This window comes from Perognathus longimembris, chromosome 3 (genome assembly GCF_023159225.1).
Source record: "Perognathus longimembris pacificus isolate PPM17 chromosome 3, ASM2315922v1, whole genome shotgun sequence".
In the NCBI taxonomy this organism is placed as follows: Eukaryota; Metazoa; Chordata; class Mammalia; order Rodentia; family Heteromyidae; genus Perognathus; species Perognathus longimembris.
Genome location: NC_063163.1, coordinates 7,459,732 through 7,478,433, shown reverse-complemented (window position 1 = coordinate 7,478,433; position 18,702 = coordinate 7,459,732). Strand labels below are relative to the sequence as shown.

Here is an 18,702-nt window from a genome sequence, read left to right as displayed (position 1 = left end):
TGGCCATATCTCCCACCTTTTCCTATATAATCCAGCTCAATACAGTCCCTACTCTCATTCCTTTTCTCTCTTACTCTCTCTTGCTCTTTTCTCTTTTTCCCTTCTTCCTTCCCCTCTGCCTCCCCACACCTCCATCTTGTGTGGGCTAGCAGTTTGCTCTCCCCCCCCAATAAACTCCTTTCTGCCTGAACCATGTGGCGGGTTTCCTTTCTGGCTAACCTTACATGCAGTACTGAGGAATCCAACCCAGGGTAGGCAAGCACTCTACCCCTAAGCCACATTCCCAGCTATCCTTTGAATCTCTTAAGTATAAAATCATATCATCTGCATATAGAGATAATTTGACTTTTTTTCTGTTTTCTTTCCATTTCTCTTACCTTACTGCTGTGGCTATGATTTAGCCACATTGAATTGGAATGGAAAGTAGACACCCATCTTCTTGATTTTAAAGGAATTGTTTTTAATTTTTCCTCACTTGGTATAATTTTTATTGTGTTGACTGTATAGCTTTTTTATATTAAGGTTCTGACCTTTGGTGTGTGTGTGCACGCACATGCATGTATACATGTATGCTGGTACTGGAGCTTACACTTGGCCTCACACCCTCACTTGGCTTTTTTAGTCAAGCCTGGTACTCTCCCACTTTAGCCAACTGTCCATATCTGCCTTTTCTCTGGTTAATTTGAAGTAAAAGCTGCACAGACTTTTTGGCTAGGCCTGGCTTCACACTATGATGGTCTGATGGTCAGATCTCATCCTGCTGAGTACCTAGGATTATAGGCATGAGCTACCAGTGCCCTTCTACTAGCTAGTTAAGGTCCTTTTATTTCTAGGGCTTTTATCATGAAAGGATGTTGACTTTGTTTTTTGGCAGTTGGGGGCTTGAACTCAGAGTCTGGGCACTGTCCCTGAGCTCTTTTGCTCAAGGCTAGCACTCTACCACTTTGAGCCACAGCTCCATTTCCGGTTTTTGAATGGTTAATTGAACATAAAAATTTCAGGAGGACCTTTCTAACTGGGCTGGCTTTGAACTATGGTCCTCAGATCTTGGCCTCCTGACTTTGCTAGGATGACAGGTGTGAGCCATCAGCACCCAGTAGATGTTGACTTGTGACAAAGGCCTTTTCTGTTGAAATGATTATATGAATTTTTTCCCCTTGGTTCTACTTGTGTGTCATATTTTAGCCAGTTAGAACCATCCTTGCATCCCTGGAACAAAACCAACTTGTTGGTGATATATGATGATCTTTTTAGTGTGTAGTTGAACTCAGTTGTAATGAGTTTTAGTTATTGAGTTTTGCATCTATTCCATCAAGAACTTAATGGCTGTATAACTTTCTTTAGTTGTATCCTTATCTGGTTTTAGTATCAGAGTAATACTGCCTCTTTGGTAGTCTTGGTTCTGTTTCTGTTTTATGAAAGGTTGAGAAGCATTGATATTACCCTTTAATGGTTTGATAGAATTTGGCAGTGAGTCTGACCTGTCTTCAGTCTTTATTTGTTGAGAGACTTTATAACAGCTTCAATTTCATTGCTTGTTTTACATCTGCTTAGGTAACGTATACTCTCTTCGCAATTTTGTTGAGTTATATGTCTAGAAATTTATCCATTTCTTTAGATTTTTCAGTTTCTGCGGTATGTTTTATAATATTTGCTATTTCTTTTCTAAGTTTGTTGATTTTGTTTTCCTTTCTCTTCCGGTTAGTTTGGCTAAGAGTTTCTCAGTCTTGATTATCTTTTCAAAGGAGCAACTTTCTTTCCTTCCTATTCTCTCCATTTCATTAATTTTTACCCGAAATTTTATTATTTTCTATATATTAATTTTGACTTTATGCTCTTTTTTATCTATGATTTAGAGGTTTATTATTAAGTTGAGACCTCTGATTTTTTAAGATAAGTATTTAATATCCATAAACTTATGTTAGGACTGTCTTCACAGTGTCCCAAAGGATCTAATAAGTTCTGTTTTTAACCTTCATTTCTATATAGGAGTTTTTTAATCTTCTCCTTTACAATTTCTTCAGTGTTCAAAAGTGTATTATATTATCTTTATGTGTTTGTATAATTTCCTTTGTTTTCAATTTCTGATGTTACTCTATTATGATCTGGTACAAGATCTGGGCCAAAGAAACAAGAAGCAATTTACAAGCCTCTATAATGTGCTGCAGCTGGATTTGAAATGCCTTAGCACATTTCCTTTTATTTTTGGTAAACATCGTTGGGAAAATGGAGGAGAACGGAAAAAGAATAGGCCGGACTCGATAATAGTCAACAGGCGAGGACTGTTTATTGAGGAACAGTGAGGGGCACAGACCTTCCTGAAGGATTATTGTAGGTTGTGCCTGGAATTGGATTTGGGGGTGGGCTTTTATAGGGCTTAACAAGGAAGCAGAAAACAGAAAATAGGTTATAGTCTCTTAGGGGTTCAGGAGGATGTCCTTGGCCAGGCGCACAGTGGAATGCTCCACCTGGGGTGAGGGGCTGTTGTCCCTTGGAGACCAAGGGTGGTGTCCTTAGCCAGGCCCAGATTGGAATAACCTGCCTGCAGACAGGCATGTAATCAAGCCTGTTCAAGTGCACCTGTCAGGTGCGCCTGTTGTCTTGCTTGACCTTGGGGAATAAAGCAGGAGTCAATCCTTCATATTCCATCTTTAGATACATAAAATGATCTGGGCCGAGAGGGAGAAGAGAAGTCAAGTCTTTCAAACATCCTTGTAATCTTGGTGGTCAAGGTCTAATACTTTTAAAAGTCTTTTACTATCATAGAATTCTCCCATGCCATTTGTATTTCTCTTGTGACGAGGGCCTATTTTAATTTTATTTTGAAATTGTTATTATATAGTATAAGACTTAGGTATATATCCTATATATATGCATATATATGTGTGTGTATATCTATATCTATCTATCTATCTATCTATCTATCTATCTATCTATCTATCTTATCTATCTAATTTGATTAGTTGACCATGTTTTGTTGTTCCCCATCCCATTGAGGTATGCTTGAATTAAAATGGACTTCTAATATTTTATTTTTAAAAATTTGTTGTTATTGTAGAGTTGATATACAGAAGGGTTACAGTTACTTTAACCAGGTAATGAGTATAGTTGTTTTTGAACTGTGTCTCCTCTTCCCTCTTTCCCAGTTTTCCCTTCTGATCTCCACCCACAGGATATACAGTTCATTTTCTACATAGTGTCTAGTGAGTGCCACTGTTGTATTTGTTCACCCTTGTTCCACCTTTTCTGTGCTCCCCTTTACCTTCCCAAATACAAACTGACAAGACAAAGGAAAGAAAACATAAACAACAACAATGGCAATTTAAAAATGTCTCTTGTTTCCGTTCTTGGAGTTCATTGCCTAAAAAATTTTATATGTATTTGATCATTTTTGATGTGAAACTATTATTATCACAATTGATATACTGAACATTTATTTCTATCATCCTCCACCAAAATTTCCTCATACAGTTGTCTCTCACTATATTGCGTTTCACTATATTGTAGCTTTACTGTATCACGTTTTTAAAAATTCTATAATCTAATTCTAATGTAATTTTAATTCTATATCATGGAGGTTTTGCTATATTATAGGATTTTGCAGTATCTAGGTATTTATATGGAGCATATCAAGTGTTTATAAGAGTGTGGGAAAGGGGCTGGGAATATGGCCTAGTGGCAAGAGTGCTTGCCTCATACACATGAAGCCCTGGGTTCAATTCCCCAGCACCACGTATATAGAAAATGGCCAGAAGTGGTGCTGTGGCTCAAGTGGCAGAGTGCTAGTCTTGAGCAAAAAGAAGCCAGGGACAGTGCTCAGGCCCTGAGTCCAAGGCCCAGGACTGGCAAAAAAAAAAAAAAAAAGAGTGTGGGAAAAGTTAATAAGAGAGTGGGAAAGGTTTATAGGAGAGTGGGAAGCATTTACAAAGCCTTAAAAGTAAATAATAAATATAGCGCTGCTACTTTGCAGATTTTCACCCATTGCAGGAGTATTTGGAATGTAAGCCCTGTAATAGGTGAGGGATTACTATAGTCCATCTAATTCACTTGTTTCTGTCACCTCCAGGATTTCCCTCATAGTTTACACCATACTGTTCTTTGTTCCACTGTAACCACATACTCTTACTATATATGAGTTTGCATTCTCCAAAATGTTATACTACATACTAATTTTACCCTGGAAGTGCTGGAAATTAAACTTAAGGCCTCTTGTGTGCCAGGCTAGTGTTCTATCCCTGAACTATACTCTGAACTCCCATACATGTGTTGATTTTGGTCTTGCTTTTTTAATGAGGTATAATTATAGAGCTTTATCTTTGTTTTTTTCATGTATTAGTGAATCATTTCCTTTTATTGCTGTATTGCCTTCCATCATATCTACAAACCACACTTCATTGATTTATTCACATGATAACGAATGTTTAGATTGTGTATGAATCATCCAATGAGCATACATGATAAGTATGTATTTTTTTTTCAGAAACTGCCAAACTGTTCCAGACTGAGTATGCAATTTTTATATTGTCACTACAGGATGTGAAGATTACATTTATTCACACCTTGCCAATGCTTGATATTATTCACCTTAATTTTTAGCCTTAGAATTAGTGGTTTTTATTGTTTTAGTAACAGTAATATCTTCTTATTTTAGCCTTGTAAATTGGCATGTAGTGCCTTCCTTCCTTCATTGTATTTATTTTTTTGTACTGGTACTGGGGCTTGGACTCTAAGCCTCATGTTCTTGCTCAGCCTTTTCACTCACAGATGGTTCTTTATCACTCAAGTCACACCTCCACTTCTGACTTTTTGCTAGTAATTGGAGGTAGAATCTCACAGGCTTTTCTGCCCAGATTAGTTTCAATCTGTAATTAGATCTCCTGAGTAGCTAGGATGATAGGCATGAGCCAACTGGCACCAGGCCTATTGTTTTCTGTGATCATAATGATTGTGAACAACTGTCTTGAGCTTACTGGGCATTTTCTGAAATGTCTGCTTAGATCCTTGCCTGTAATTTATTTTATTTTATTTTTTATTTTTTGCTGATCCTGGGCACTGTCCCTGAGCCTCTTTGTGCTCAAGGTTAGCACTCTACCAGTTGAGCCACAATACCACTTACATATTTTTCTGAGTAGTTTATTGGAGATAAGGGTCTTAAGAACTTTTCTGCCCAGGCTGGCTTTGAACTGCGGTCCTCAGGTCTAAGCCTCCTGAGTAGCTAGGATGATAGGCATGAGCCAACTGGCACCAGGCTTATTGTTTTCTGTGATCATAATGATTGTGAACAACTGTTTTGAGCTTACTGGGCATTTTCTGAAATGTTTGCTTAGATCCTTGCCTGTAATTTATTTTTTATTTTTTGCTGATCCTGGGCACTGTCCCTGATCTTCTTTGTGCTCAAGGTTAGCACTCTACCAGTTGAGCCACAATACCACTTACAGCTTTTTCTGAGTAGTTTATTGGAGATAAAAGTCTTATGAACTTTTCTGCCCAGGCTGGCTTTGAACTGCGGTCCTCAGGTCTAAGCCTCCTGAGTAGCTAGGATTATAGGCATGAGCTACTGGTGCCCAGCTCCTTGCCTGTATTTTTAAAAATGTTTTACTTGTTGTATTATAATTATGTGTCCTTTATGTAATCCCAAATACGTTTCTACATTTAGATAAAAATACAACTTATTGATACTTTTATGATTCATGTTGTTTTTGTGTATGAGATAAGAATCTTTTGTTCAACCCAAGGTAAAAGTCCTTTTCCTCCTGCATTTTTTTCTATAGGTCTTAATAATGGTTTTAGGTTTTATGGTTAGGTTTGTGGTCCATTTTTGAATTAATTTTTGTCTCTGGATTTGGAGTTGAGGTTCATTTTCTTCTCTTTCTAGTTAGTAGTTTGTGGTCTTGTTTACTGACAAATCATTTATCTCTTCCAATGAGTGGACTTGGCATGACAAGCTTAAGTTTCTATTTAAAATTTTATTGATACCTTGCATTCAAATATTTGTTACTATTACTTGAAGTCAAGGGATAAGTAATATGGAATAATTTTTTCTAGGTCATAGGACAGTGATGATGTTTCTCTATTAAGAATTAGATGTTTGACTCATTTATTGTTCTCCAATTCACCCTGATATTTTTAAATTTTTAGGTGTTACACATAATATTGCATTACTTCGAGAGGTGATTATCAACTCCCGCTTTATAAAAGGTGACATCACCACTAAATTTCTCTCTGAAGTATATCCTGATGGCTTTAAAGGTTTGTATGTGCTAGAATATTTTAGTTATCAGAAGCTTTTTAAAAGATCTTTTATGCCTTAATGTAATGTGAAGCTTTAATATGTAGAAATTAAAGACTTTTGGGCTTATAGTTTATTAATGTATACAGTATTCTAGGCTATTAATGTTTATGATTTTGAGTGTTTAAGGATGACTCATGAATGTAATAACCTGTAATTTTGTTGAATGAGAAATTCAGCTACGTGAAATGTTCTGTGAATCTAGTTCATGGTTATATAGCTAGATAGATTGTTGTCTTACTGATCTGGTTCTTGAAAGTCAAATCAGATTTTATTCTTTTTTTAAAATTTAATTTAATTTTATTGTAAAGGTGATATACAGAGGGGTTACAGTTACATAAGATAATGAGTGCATTTTTTCTTGAACAATGTTATCCCCTCCCTCATTTTCTCCCATTTTACCTCCCCCCACTCCCATAGGTTTTATTCTTTACTGACATGAGTATAAATAAGAACTCATCTTTAGTAATATATATCTTTATAAAAACTAGCACCGATATTTTTAGGAAATTGGACGCTGATCCTATTAATGATAATGAAGATGCCTAAAAAGATGGTTTTTGTTTTGACATGTTTTAAATAAATGAAATTTCAGAGAAATGAGTCCGAAATTTAGTACTGGAAAGTTATGAGACTATTTCCAAGTGGTAGAAAATAACTTATCAAGTGGGAACGAAGAGGTAATCTTTAGTGAGCATTGAAAACATGATAACATGTATTGTTAAGACCCTCAGAGGTTACCTGAAACTTGATAGAGATGATATGGAGGTAACAGCCAGAGCATCTAGATACGTTGTTAATGGATGGACTTGGGAATTTAGTTAGTCTTCCATTTAGTATTTCAGTATATAAAATGACTTACATAGTCATATTGGGAGCTATATGTCAATTCAGTTTGACATGTAGATGAGCTCTGGTATGTATTTTCAAAGCAGTTTTTAATTCAGAATTTTGTAATATTAACTGCCAGAAACTGGTTTTGAACCTTCTTTGAGAATATCAATGTTATATAGAGTTTAATCATTATTATTGAGAAATTAAGCTGGTAGCTATAATTCTAGCTACTCAGAAGGTTGAAATCTGAAGATGGCAGTTCGACCATCCTGGGCAGGAAAGTCCATGAGCCTCTTATCTCCCAGTTAATCACCCAAATCCCAGAAGTATGGCTATGGCTTATGTGGTAGAACACTAGCCTTGAGTAAAATCTCAGAGACAGTGCCCAGGCCGAATTTCTGCCCCAGGACACCCTCCCACCCCCAGACAATTTCGGTTTTTTAGGCTTTAAAAAACTCATTATTTATCATGTTCAAAAGCATAAAACTTGTGAGTTTTGAAAAATACAAATTTTTACATTTGTAAACATTATACCCTTAACATAATTGCAGTTTTATACTTGAGTGATTATTTCATTAGTATTTATTGTTTTCATGAGGTCTGAACTATTTAGATTACTGATTTTTTTATTGTAGTACCATAATAGATACTAAGTATTTACTGAATTCATAAAAAATATCTTCTTCATAAAATCGATGAAAAGGGATAACTTTTGATATTTAAAATTATCTGTACACATATCGAGATACTTAGTTTATTCTGTTTTGATTCTGATACTTTGCTTGTCCTTTCTATAGTTTGGATTAAAAGTTGTAATAAGGTGTGAAGTAGACTTGGGAACTTTCAAAGGCTTTTATGTCTGCCTCCCTAATGCTTCTGTGAAGGTGATAGGATAGGAAACAGCAGGCAGGAGAAAAAGGTGAAAACTTTTCAGACCTTGACCTTCAGAACAATGTTACATATTTCTGTGTATATGCATATACATTTACATGTGAGTATATGTGTATATGGGGCACTTAAAATTTCTAATTGGGGTTGATGACTCTGTACTGAACATTTAGCCACAATGAAAAATGTTCCAAATGCTCTAGAGAAGGGGTTACCTTCAAGCTTAGAAATTTACTTAGAACCTTAATATATCAGTTTTCTGATATGTTTAATTTTTATTTCCTTATCAAAATCCTTTATGGTAAGGTATTATCAGTATTGACATTGTAACTTTTTTCCTTAGGCTATACTAAAAAGGATCACAGTATTGTAATTGTCAGAAGTTGTTAAAAAGAACCTTTGCAATGATTACTCTCAGTCTTTATTTTTCATGTGAGACAACTAAAGCCCAAAGAGGCTGGTTGTTAAGGCTAAACAACTAGTAAAATAATGAGATCAGAAGATGGTCAGTGGGAGAGTGGGACCGACCATGGGGGAAGTAGTACTTTTGATTAAACTCAAGGCTTTGTGCATGATAGGCAAGTGCTTATCACTAAGCCACATTCCTAGACCCAGTCCTAAGATTTTCAGTTCCAGTTTGAGTACTATTTTAATTGCGATACTATCCAAATTCATAAGTCATATTTTTTTCAATTGGGATATTCTACATGTTGTCATATTGCCTCTAACGACTTTGAAAGCACATGCCTGTATTTGCCATTCTTAATGTGTATTTCTTATCCCTTGTGTTATTTTCTTGCGAGTTTTTTCTTCTTTCTGAATGGCTACTATCTCCAGTTCTTCCCCAGGTTACTTTGTTTATCTTTCCTAAGGTTTTTCCCTCAGAGCAGGTCTTACATATATTAAACTATCATCCTTGACTGTTTAATATATATGTGCTCGAAAGAAACAGCAGGAAGTGGCAACTGAAGTTAGTGCAGGATCTTCTCAATATGTTTGAGGCCAGGTCATTTTGCCCCTTCGGGATTACCCATCTGCTTCCCATCTGTCCCCCTTTCCCAATCACTGTTTATAGGCAAGTGCCTGTCTTTATGACTGCATTAAAAATTTCTACACTACGTGTTTATTTTCCCAAATCTATTTGTGGACTATGACAATTTCACCAAAATTTCTTAGCTTTGAACTTTTTAGATCATTGTATAAAAAATTTAATAATGGGATATATACAACATTGTTCTTGTTAACTATTTAGATTTTAATGTTGAAAAGCTATTTTCATTTGATTCTTAACTAAAGGAAAAAATTAAGAAGATATTTTAAGATTCAGTTGGCCTATAATGAGCATTTCAGACTTATTTTTTCTGTTTTCTTCGTACTCATTAACCTCAAGCTCCATCAAAGTAACTGTCAGGATTATAATTTTCTTCTGAAAGGTTAGATTTTTGGTAAACATTGATTCATCATGAAAAGTATACAATGAGTTATGCTTTTCCTTTATGCGCTGCATTTAGTCAAGTATATTTATACCTTTAAAAGTTGTATTAGGATAATTTGGACTGAATTTCAGTCAGCAAAGTCGTTCAGTAAAGACTGAAGTAGGCTCTAGAAGAAGATAAGAAATGGATAATTTATTTTTCCTGTCATTAAGGAATAGCATAGGACCAATAATCATGGAAGAGCTCACAGTACTACTAGACAGCATAGAGTAAGTGCTGAGAAAAGATAAAAAGAAAAATGTCTCAAGAACAGAGAAAAAAGAAAACAATTTTGAGTTAGGAATTTAGGGTGCCTTAAGGCACCCTAAGGTATCATTTTGAATTGTGAACATGTCTCCAAGAACGCTTCAAGAAGCTGCCATATTGCATCGTGAGAGCCATGTGTGTCTATTTTCCTAAGCCAACCTCTTTGATGTCTGTTGGTAGTTTGAAATCAGCCATGGAGAATATTTCCTTCAAGGAAATTAGTAAAAGCCCCATACTGAGGCTTATTTCTTCCCTCACACCCCAGTTGGTTTAATTGTTAAACATATACCCAACAAACCATTGTTTAACCCTTTGACCTAAGAATTGAGAACAAACAGAACAGAGCCACTATTGTAAAGTGGGAAAGGATACCTATCTAGAGAGGAGGCATAGATGAATCCATGAATACTGAAGGTGCTTGATTTTAAGATGGCTATTGTGGAAAATAGATGACTTTGCACACTGAAGAATAAGAAGAATGCTTAAGTTTATTAAGTTAGAAAGACTTGAACAACTAAAAAGTGTGGTTTTTAGACACAAAACATTTTAGCAATATAGAATATAATATGGTCACTGTTAAGAACTGAATGAGAGACCCCCCAAAATAAATGGGAGAAGTAACAATTAACAGGCCATTTAACAAAATGATGAATAGGAAGCTGAAATGTGCTTTGAATGGGGAGAGGCTAGCACAAGGGGGAAGATGTATGGAAAAAGGAATGGTGGGTGAATATCATCTTAATACTCAATGTACATATGTGAAAAAGGAAGTGAGCAAGTGATGTGACTGCTAGGACAAAGGATAGAGAGGAAGGGAGGAGAATGATCTGAAAGGGGTGAGTCTGGTCAAGATGCTCTGTACACATAAATGGAAATGTTAAATTGTAACCCTCTTGTTCAATTATTTGTAGACAGATAAAATTAATAAAATGAAAAATAGACAATGGGAGAAATATCAGAAACATGGCAAAAATGTAATGAGAATAAAATGCAGAAAATAAGAGATAAGGAATGCAGGTATAATAGAGTGTATGTATCAGAATTTCATGGGAAGAAAAATGGACAAATCAAAGATAATTTCGGAAGGAATAATAGGGGAATCCTTTTTCACAGTTCTGAAGAAAGCTTAGAGGTTATGTTGGAAAGCTTCACTGACTGTCAGAAATCAGGATTTGTGAAAAATAGTTTTTCCTCTGGGTATACAAAAAAAAAACACAGTTTTTTAAAAATTTCTAGAAAGAAAAATAATAATATGTAAAGCTCTCTGGTTGAATTCCCAGAACTATTTGGTAGGTCTCATGCTTGTGTAAGTGTTGATGTATTATCTGGGTTTGTCTCACAGAGGAATGATGGGATTTACTATAGTCTTCTGTTTTATGAAACACTTCTCCATAGAAAAATGGTTTGTAGAGTTAAAATAATTTATGTTAATTTTGGACATTTTTAGTTTCATTATCATTTTGAATAATTTTTGGATATAATGTTCACATTACATCATTTCTTTGAAATAAGTTCAGGTAGCTACTTATTGTTTTTGTCAATGCGTTGTAAAATATTGCTTTTGTTGTACTGTACTGTTTGATGCTCTGTCTTCTCTCTGGTATATAGTACTGTGGTAACTAGTATTAGACGTTGTGTTATGTTTGCAGAACTCTTGAGGGAAGGGCTCACCTGTATTTTGGAGAATCTGTTTTCCTTTCTTGATTCACACCTACTTCTTTTAGAATTCTGCAAATGGGGCAGGCTTACCTGTTTGATAACTCTCAGCTATGCCACCTAGTCTTACTAGGCCAGTGGAAGGCCTTGAGTAAGACTACTTGGCCCAGGTAACTCTTTCGAGGTTTTCTTTTCTAAGTGAGCAGACGTTATTGTCTTATTAAACTCTTATACTCCTGACCTGTGTGCTATACTAACTCCATAATAGAAGCCTGATGAAATGCTTGTTTTTGAATTGATAGTAATGTTGTAGTATAGAAGCACAGATGTTAACATTATATATGGATGATTGATTGATGAATTGATTTCCCATAGGACATATTTTATCAGAGAGTGAGAAAAAACAGTTATTGGCGATAGCATCATCATTGTTCGTGGCATCCCAGTTACGGGCACGTCAATTTTACCAGCATACGAGGTATGGCAAGTTTTTGAAAACAGAATGAGTAGAAAATACTTATAACTTTATCTGTATGAAAAAGTCAGTGAATGATCCACTGATCTCAGTTCTAGAACTTCTTATGGGTCTTTGGGGAAGTATAATGAAATCATACCGCTTAACTGTAATATTGTATATATTTCATTTTAACATTCTTTTTAAAATTCAGAAAAGAAAAAAGAATCTTGCTAGTAGAGGTAAGAAGATACTATGAAATTAGATGGTAAATATACTCATCTAGTTTGTATTTGTTATTTCTGCTTTGTGGTTTCAGTAGTCTTGAAAATGGCTTTAAGATAGAGTATTAGGAATGAATCCAGACAGTTAAAAATACATACAAACACATATACATCACAGAAACTATAGCTACAAATGGGAAGTAAAGCCATGTTCCCATAATTATTGCTAAGCACTAAGGTATTCCTCTGAGCTTCCAGAGTTATGTTCAATTTATTTTCCTTTTCCACAAGAAGAAAAAAGAAGATAGCAAGTGACCAAGTAGCTTTGAAAGCACAAGCTAGAAATTTATATTCTTTCCTAGGAAGCAGGTACTTTGATGAGGAACTTTGAGTTTAAGCTGTATCTGTTCCCCTTCCTACTTCTATTTGTGTATATTACTTGTACAAAGAAATTTTATTGTGATATTCTATACTTTCAAATATTCTTTGATCATCTTTACCACCTCTACTACTTTAAAAAATCTCCTTACATACATTTTTTTCAATCATTTAAAAAGGTTTCACTATCCTGTTTTCATTGGTGGGTGTGAAGTACTTTGATCATATTCAACTCTCATCTTCACTCTCTCATTTCACCCTAGCCTGTATCTTTTTTTTTTCTTTCAAATTTTTATTATCAAACTGATGTACAGAGAGGTTACAGTTTCATAGGTTAGGCATTGGATACATTTCTTGTACTGTTTGTTACCTTGTCCCTCATACACCCCGCCCCCTTCCCCTTTTTCCCCCTGAGGTGTTCAGTTCACTTACACCAAACAGTTTTGCAAGTATTGCTATTGTAGTTGTTTGTCTTTTTTTACCCTGTGTCTCTCAATTTTGGTATTCCCTTTCAATTTCCTAGTTCCAATACCAGTATACACGGTTTCCAATATACTCAGATAAGATTACAGAGATAGTGTAGGTACAACCACAGGAAGGTGATACAACAACATCATCAATAGTAGAAGCTACAGATACACATGGGATGTTGAAAGTAGTTACAACTGTGAGATAACAATTGTCTCCATAACATGGAGTTCATTTCACTTAGCATCGTCTTAGGTGTTCATAAGGGTATAGCTATTGGGCCTTGTGATGCTCTGCTATGAGTTGCCTAAACCTGTACTAATTATTCCCAATAAGGGAGACCATAGAGTCCATGTTTCTTTCGGTCTGGCTCACTTCACTTAGTATAATTTTTTCCAAGTCCTTCCATTTCCTTACAAATGGGACAATGTCATTCTTTCTGATAGAGGCATAAAATTCCATTGTGTATATGTACCACATTTTCCTGATCCATTCGTCTACTGAGGGGTATCTGGGTTGGTTCCAGATTTTCCCTAGCCTGTATCTTAATGGCTAATGTGGTTTGTTCTGTTAAGAGGAAGCTTAACATATAACTTTTTGTAAGTTATGATTTGGTATATATCCAGGGAGAGATGAGGATTTAGAGTGTCAATGAATTACTGAATGGTTGGGAAGAAGAGGAAAGTAGTTGAATCAGTTGTTTTTCTGTGGTTGTGATGTTTGGGAGGTAGCCACCAACTATTTGTGGCAATTAAAAATAAACCCAAAATCTAGTGTCTCAGTTATGCTACATATATTTCAAGGGCTTAATAGCCACAAGCAGTTAATGGTTTTTCATTGGGCAACACGAGAAACTTTCATCATGACCTCTCTATTTCCACCGAGTTCTGTGGATACTGCTGTTTTAGTTGAATATGCAGGAAAGAGTCTAGCTTTGGTTTTCAAGCCCTAACTTTATACCTTGCATCAACTTTTATTATTCTCTATTCTTTTATTATTATTACTACCGTATCTTTGGTTATTATGTGGACCTTTGCTATTTTAAGGTCCTAAGTATAACTAAAAATGACCTGTTTTTTTTTTTTTTTTTTGTGTGTGTGTGTGTGTGTGTGTGTGTGTGTGTGTGTGTGTGTGAGTGTGTGAGTCCTGGGGCTTGAACTCAGAGCCAGATTGTTGTCCCTGAGCTGCTTCTTTGCTCAAGGATAGTGCTCTACTGCTTGGGTCACAGCACGACTTCTGGCTGTTTCTAAGTAGTTTATTGGAAATAAGATTCTTATAGACTTTTCTGTCCAGGTTGCCTTCAAACCATGATCTGTTCTCAGCCTCCTAAGTATCTACAATGACCTCAGCTGAACTGATTGATTTTTTTTTAATGTATATGTGCTATTTTTTGAGGTTGCTGACTTATTCTGGGGCAAGACTGAATAGAATTAAAACAATAAAGAGGCCCCTGGTGCTGGTGGCTCATATCTATAATCCTAGCTACTCAGGAGGCTGAGCTCTGAGGGCCATGGTTCAAAACCAGCCCTGGCAAGAAAGGCCATGAGACTCTTACCTCCAGTTAACCATCTAAAAACTGGAAGTGGAGCTGTGGCTCAAGGTGGTAGAGAGCCAGCCTTGCGCAAAAAAAGCTCAGGGACAGCTCCCAGGCCCTAAGTTCAAGCCCCACAACTGACAAAACTAAATGAAATTAAAAAAAAAAAAACCAAGAGTAAAAATTTTCTGTAGCCTCACAGTCCTTCAATAATTACTTTTTAAAGTTTGCTTTTTCTTTTTTAGTACATACATGTTCAGCACATATATGTCACATAATTAGATTCATTCTAGGAATATAGTTAAATTATCTTTTGAACACTTACTATTATGTTGTGACTGTTTCCCCTATTTATCATTAAGAGGTCTTTGGAAACATTTGGCCTGGGAATGGGGTCTGAGAGTTGACATCCAGGTGTGGCTCCACAGTGCTTCTGGGTATGTTGATGTAATGTTTTTGCTTCCAGACCAGTAGCCCATGGCCCTTCCTTTATGTTACTTGTTTTGGCACTGGTCTTATTTTCCCAGTTCCTCTGTGGATTTTTACTCTTTCATCATTTATGAGTTGGAAAAATACATTAATATGTACCCATAGTATTTAGATAGTAAAATGATAGCATGTATTTTAGAAAAAAAATTAATGTCAGAAACAATAGTAGTCTTTTTAGGATGACTATACAATAAATTCGATGGACCTAATTTCTTACATAAATATACAGTGACTATGAAAGCATTTTTATTTATAATCATTCTTTAATACTTGGAATTGGGGTGAGAGTGTAACTCAGTGTTAGCATGTGTACTTAGCATGCATGATGTCCAGGGTTCAATTTCCAACACCAAAATTGCCATTAAAATAAAAACATTTTCAACTAGCAGGACATAATCTTTAAAAGCTCTATAAAATGATCACTTTATATTATGTGAAACCAAAGTGATTGTGTTGGTATAATAGTTTGGCACAGTAATTTGTTTCACTAATTGATAATGATTATAAAAAAATAAGTGTAATATTTTATTTCCTTTCAGTAATCTTTAACTTAATTTGGCTCATAATGCCTGTTTTCCTTAGATCCAAATGTTGTTCATGGACCAGGAATTCTCCTTTCTGAGAACCATGGTAACCTGCTTTGTACTGGCTCAGGTCCATCCTTGCTACTTCACACTTGTCAGACACTAGTGAGAAGCCTCTTCTCCCTTCGCCACATAGTTTTACTTTCTATTTGTTCCTCCACCACCCCCCCCCCCCCCGTATCGATTCCTTTCTTTTGTTGGGTTTTGTAGCTGTGCAAATTGTCTTCTATCTTTTCCTATGTTTTGTCACTCAGCCTTCTTAATTCCATGATTATTTTCTTTCTGGTAAACTATCTAATTTATAATTATCATGATACTTTTTGTGGTATTGGAATTTCATCTTCCCTTCATAGTGGAGTGACTGATGACCAAACCTCTCATCCCTAATAGAGGGCATACTTGTCATCTTTTAAGAACTAGGGAGGGGACTTGATTCACTTTAGAGCTCCTCAGGACCAAGTGTGGGCAATATTATTTACTTTCATACAATATATATGTTCCAAGGTTTTTAAAAGTAAATGTTAGCTGGGCACTGGTGGCTCATGCCTGTAATCCTAGCTACTCAGAAGGTTGATATCTGAGGATCGCAGTTCAAAGCCAGCCTGTGAGACTCCAATAAACTACTCAAAGTGATAGAGTACCAGCCTTGAGCACAAAGAGGCTCAAGGACAGTGCCCAGGCCCTGAGTTCAAGCCCCAGGACTGGAAAAAAAAAAGTACATGTTGACTCTGTTTTATAAACGTTTTTGCACATATATAGTATGTTAATTTTTTGGCTTTTTTTTCTTTCTTCATTCTTTTCACCATCACCCTTCCTCACAGGATGTGTTCAGAATCCTAAACATTTATTTTATGAATAAACAATTAGAAAATAATTAGCAACATTTAACATTTAATCCATTCAGGATTCACTTGTGGTTATTGATTGATAAGGAAAACTAATGAAATTGATAGCAGACTAGCTATAGAAACTCTAGGAGCTAAGTCTAGATAGGGTCAGCTTCAGAGGACTATTCCTAAGAAAAAAGAAGCCCTTCCCAGAAGTTACCCAGATCCTACTTCTCAGTTCTCAATGACTAGAAATTAGTTTCCTGCCTATGGCTAAGCCAGTCACTGAAAAGGAATTGGAATATCATGACTGTCTTAGATTAATTTTTTGATGTGAAATACATGCTAAGTAATCAATTAAAGTAACATTTTCTATTCATCATAATTTTGTGTCTTCCTTTCTGTAAGTCATAATATTTGCTTTTTCTCCATCACTTTTGGCTAGAACTTCTACTAGGTGTGAATGTGTAAGTGCACAGACACTGGTGTTAGAGACATGGAGTATTTCCTAGTTTGGCCAATTCTGAGTCACTATTTTAGGATAAATTACTTAATCCCCTTGGGTCATGTTCCTCATTAATAATGTGGAGATAATAATAATTTATAGAGAGTGTTACTGTGAATGTACAATGAGATATACTTATAAACACATTGCTCATGAAAGTTAGATGCCTCTCAACAATTTTCTCTTAAGATTGTTTTAAGTTGGGCTGGGAATATGGCCTAGTGGCAAGAGTGCTTGCCTCCTACACATGAAGCTCTTGGTTTGATTCCCCAGCACCACATATATGGAAAACGGCCAGAAGGGGCGCTGTGGCTCAGGTGGCAGAGTGCTAGCCTTGAGTGGGAAGAAGCCAGGGACAGTGCTCAGGCCCTGAGTCCAAGGCCCAGGACTGGCCAAAAAAAAAATTTTTTTTTTGTTTTGTTTTAAGTTCTCAGTAACAAAATAATGTGTTTGAAGGATGGCGGCAGCAATTACACTCATTTCACTCTTGCTAACTGGAATGCCTTGATAGTTTAAACACCAACAGATATGTAATCTGTTGGTTTGAAATCTCCTCTCCCCCTACTTGAGACAGATTCTTGCTATGTAGTCCAGGCTGGGCTTGGTTGGACTCAGGATCCTCCTTCCTTGATCTCCCAAGTGCTAGGATTATAGGTGTGTACCATCGTGCCTCGCTGAGATATTTACATCTTGTATTAAAATTTTATCTTTCCTTTCTTACTGGATAAGTGGGTCAGATATATATTAAATGTAAATCATATGCCTTCTAATGACGTCTTTTGATCATCATGAGTTTAAGTTAGAGAATTTACCAGGGGGCAAAATGATTAAAAGAAAAGTAAGGACATTTTTATTCCCAGGCATTACATTCAGGTAGAAGACAGATAAATCAGGTCAGTGGTATCCTGTGGTATGACTGAAGATGGTACACCTTATGACTGCGTTTTCAAGGAAGAACAAACAGGGAAGGGATATAGGGAAGGAATGTAAATGGTGGATACATTAAGGTGTTAATGTAAAGGGAAAGAATGTTTGGCTGAGAATATTATGCTTAGGACAAAAGAAAAAAGGAGGGAAGGAATGAGTCCTGTCTGTATCAGATGGAGACTCTTCTGATGAGAGAAAGTAGCAAATGGAAAAGAACTTGATCTTTATGTATGCTTGGCATTTTTGAAAAGTAGCAAGAAGCCAATGTGGTTTAAGAGTTTTTGTTAAACAAGTTTTAGTTGTAGTAGCAATGGATCATCTTGAAAATAGGTTGTGGTAAAGACTTATTTAGGCTTAAAAGCCAAAATCTTAGTGAAATGGGAGCCATTTGTACTTTTTGAGGTTCTTTAAGAAAAGTTTGATGCAGCATTATATATTAACAAGATCAAAAGATTGTTAAGGAGGAGAAATAGCAGGCAGGAGACCAGTGAGAGGTAGCAGAAGTCAAGGTCAGAGCCTTGGGGAACTCGACTCCAGGAGTCTCACACGAGGAGGAATCCTGCGAAGGAGGCCCGGAAGGAGCAGCAGAGGAGGGTGAAAAGCTAGGCTTGGACGAGTTCAGGGAGCCAAATGAAGAAAGAATAGCCAAGAGGCAGGAGTTCAACTGTAAGGAAGCCAATGTGATGGGAAAATGAGCATTCATGAGGGAAGATTGACGTTGTTGAATATTTGATGTAGGTGTGTTAAAATGGAACAATGAAGCCTACTCAGACTGGCTTGGGATATGGGGAAGGAGGGATAAAGAAAAGTGACAGAAGGCGTGAAACTGAGCTAGGTACATTGTATACTTATATGGACTCCCTTGAACAACTAATTGATGCTAATCAAAAATGTGGAAGAGAA

At 36.1% G+C, this 18,702-nt stretch overlaps 1 protein-coding gene across 2 annotated transcripts in view; it reads left to right on the top strand.

Annotated features, from left to right (window-relative positions):
* Nucleotides 1–18,702, top strand: part of Pcca (propionyl-CoA carboxylase subunit alpha) — a 310,079-nt gene that overhangs the window by 165,284 nt on the left and 126,093 nt on the right. For both annotated transcript variants that reach the window (XM_048341133.1, XM_048341132.1), the window contains exons 17-18: nt 6,139–6,249; nt 11,785–11,887. In XM_048341133.1, coding sequence (XP_048197090.1) covers nt 6,139–6,249; nt 11,785–11,887 — 214 coding nt within the window. The remainder of the gene's footprint in view (nt 1–6,138; nt 6,250–11,784; nt 11,888–18,702) is intronic.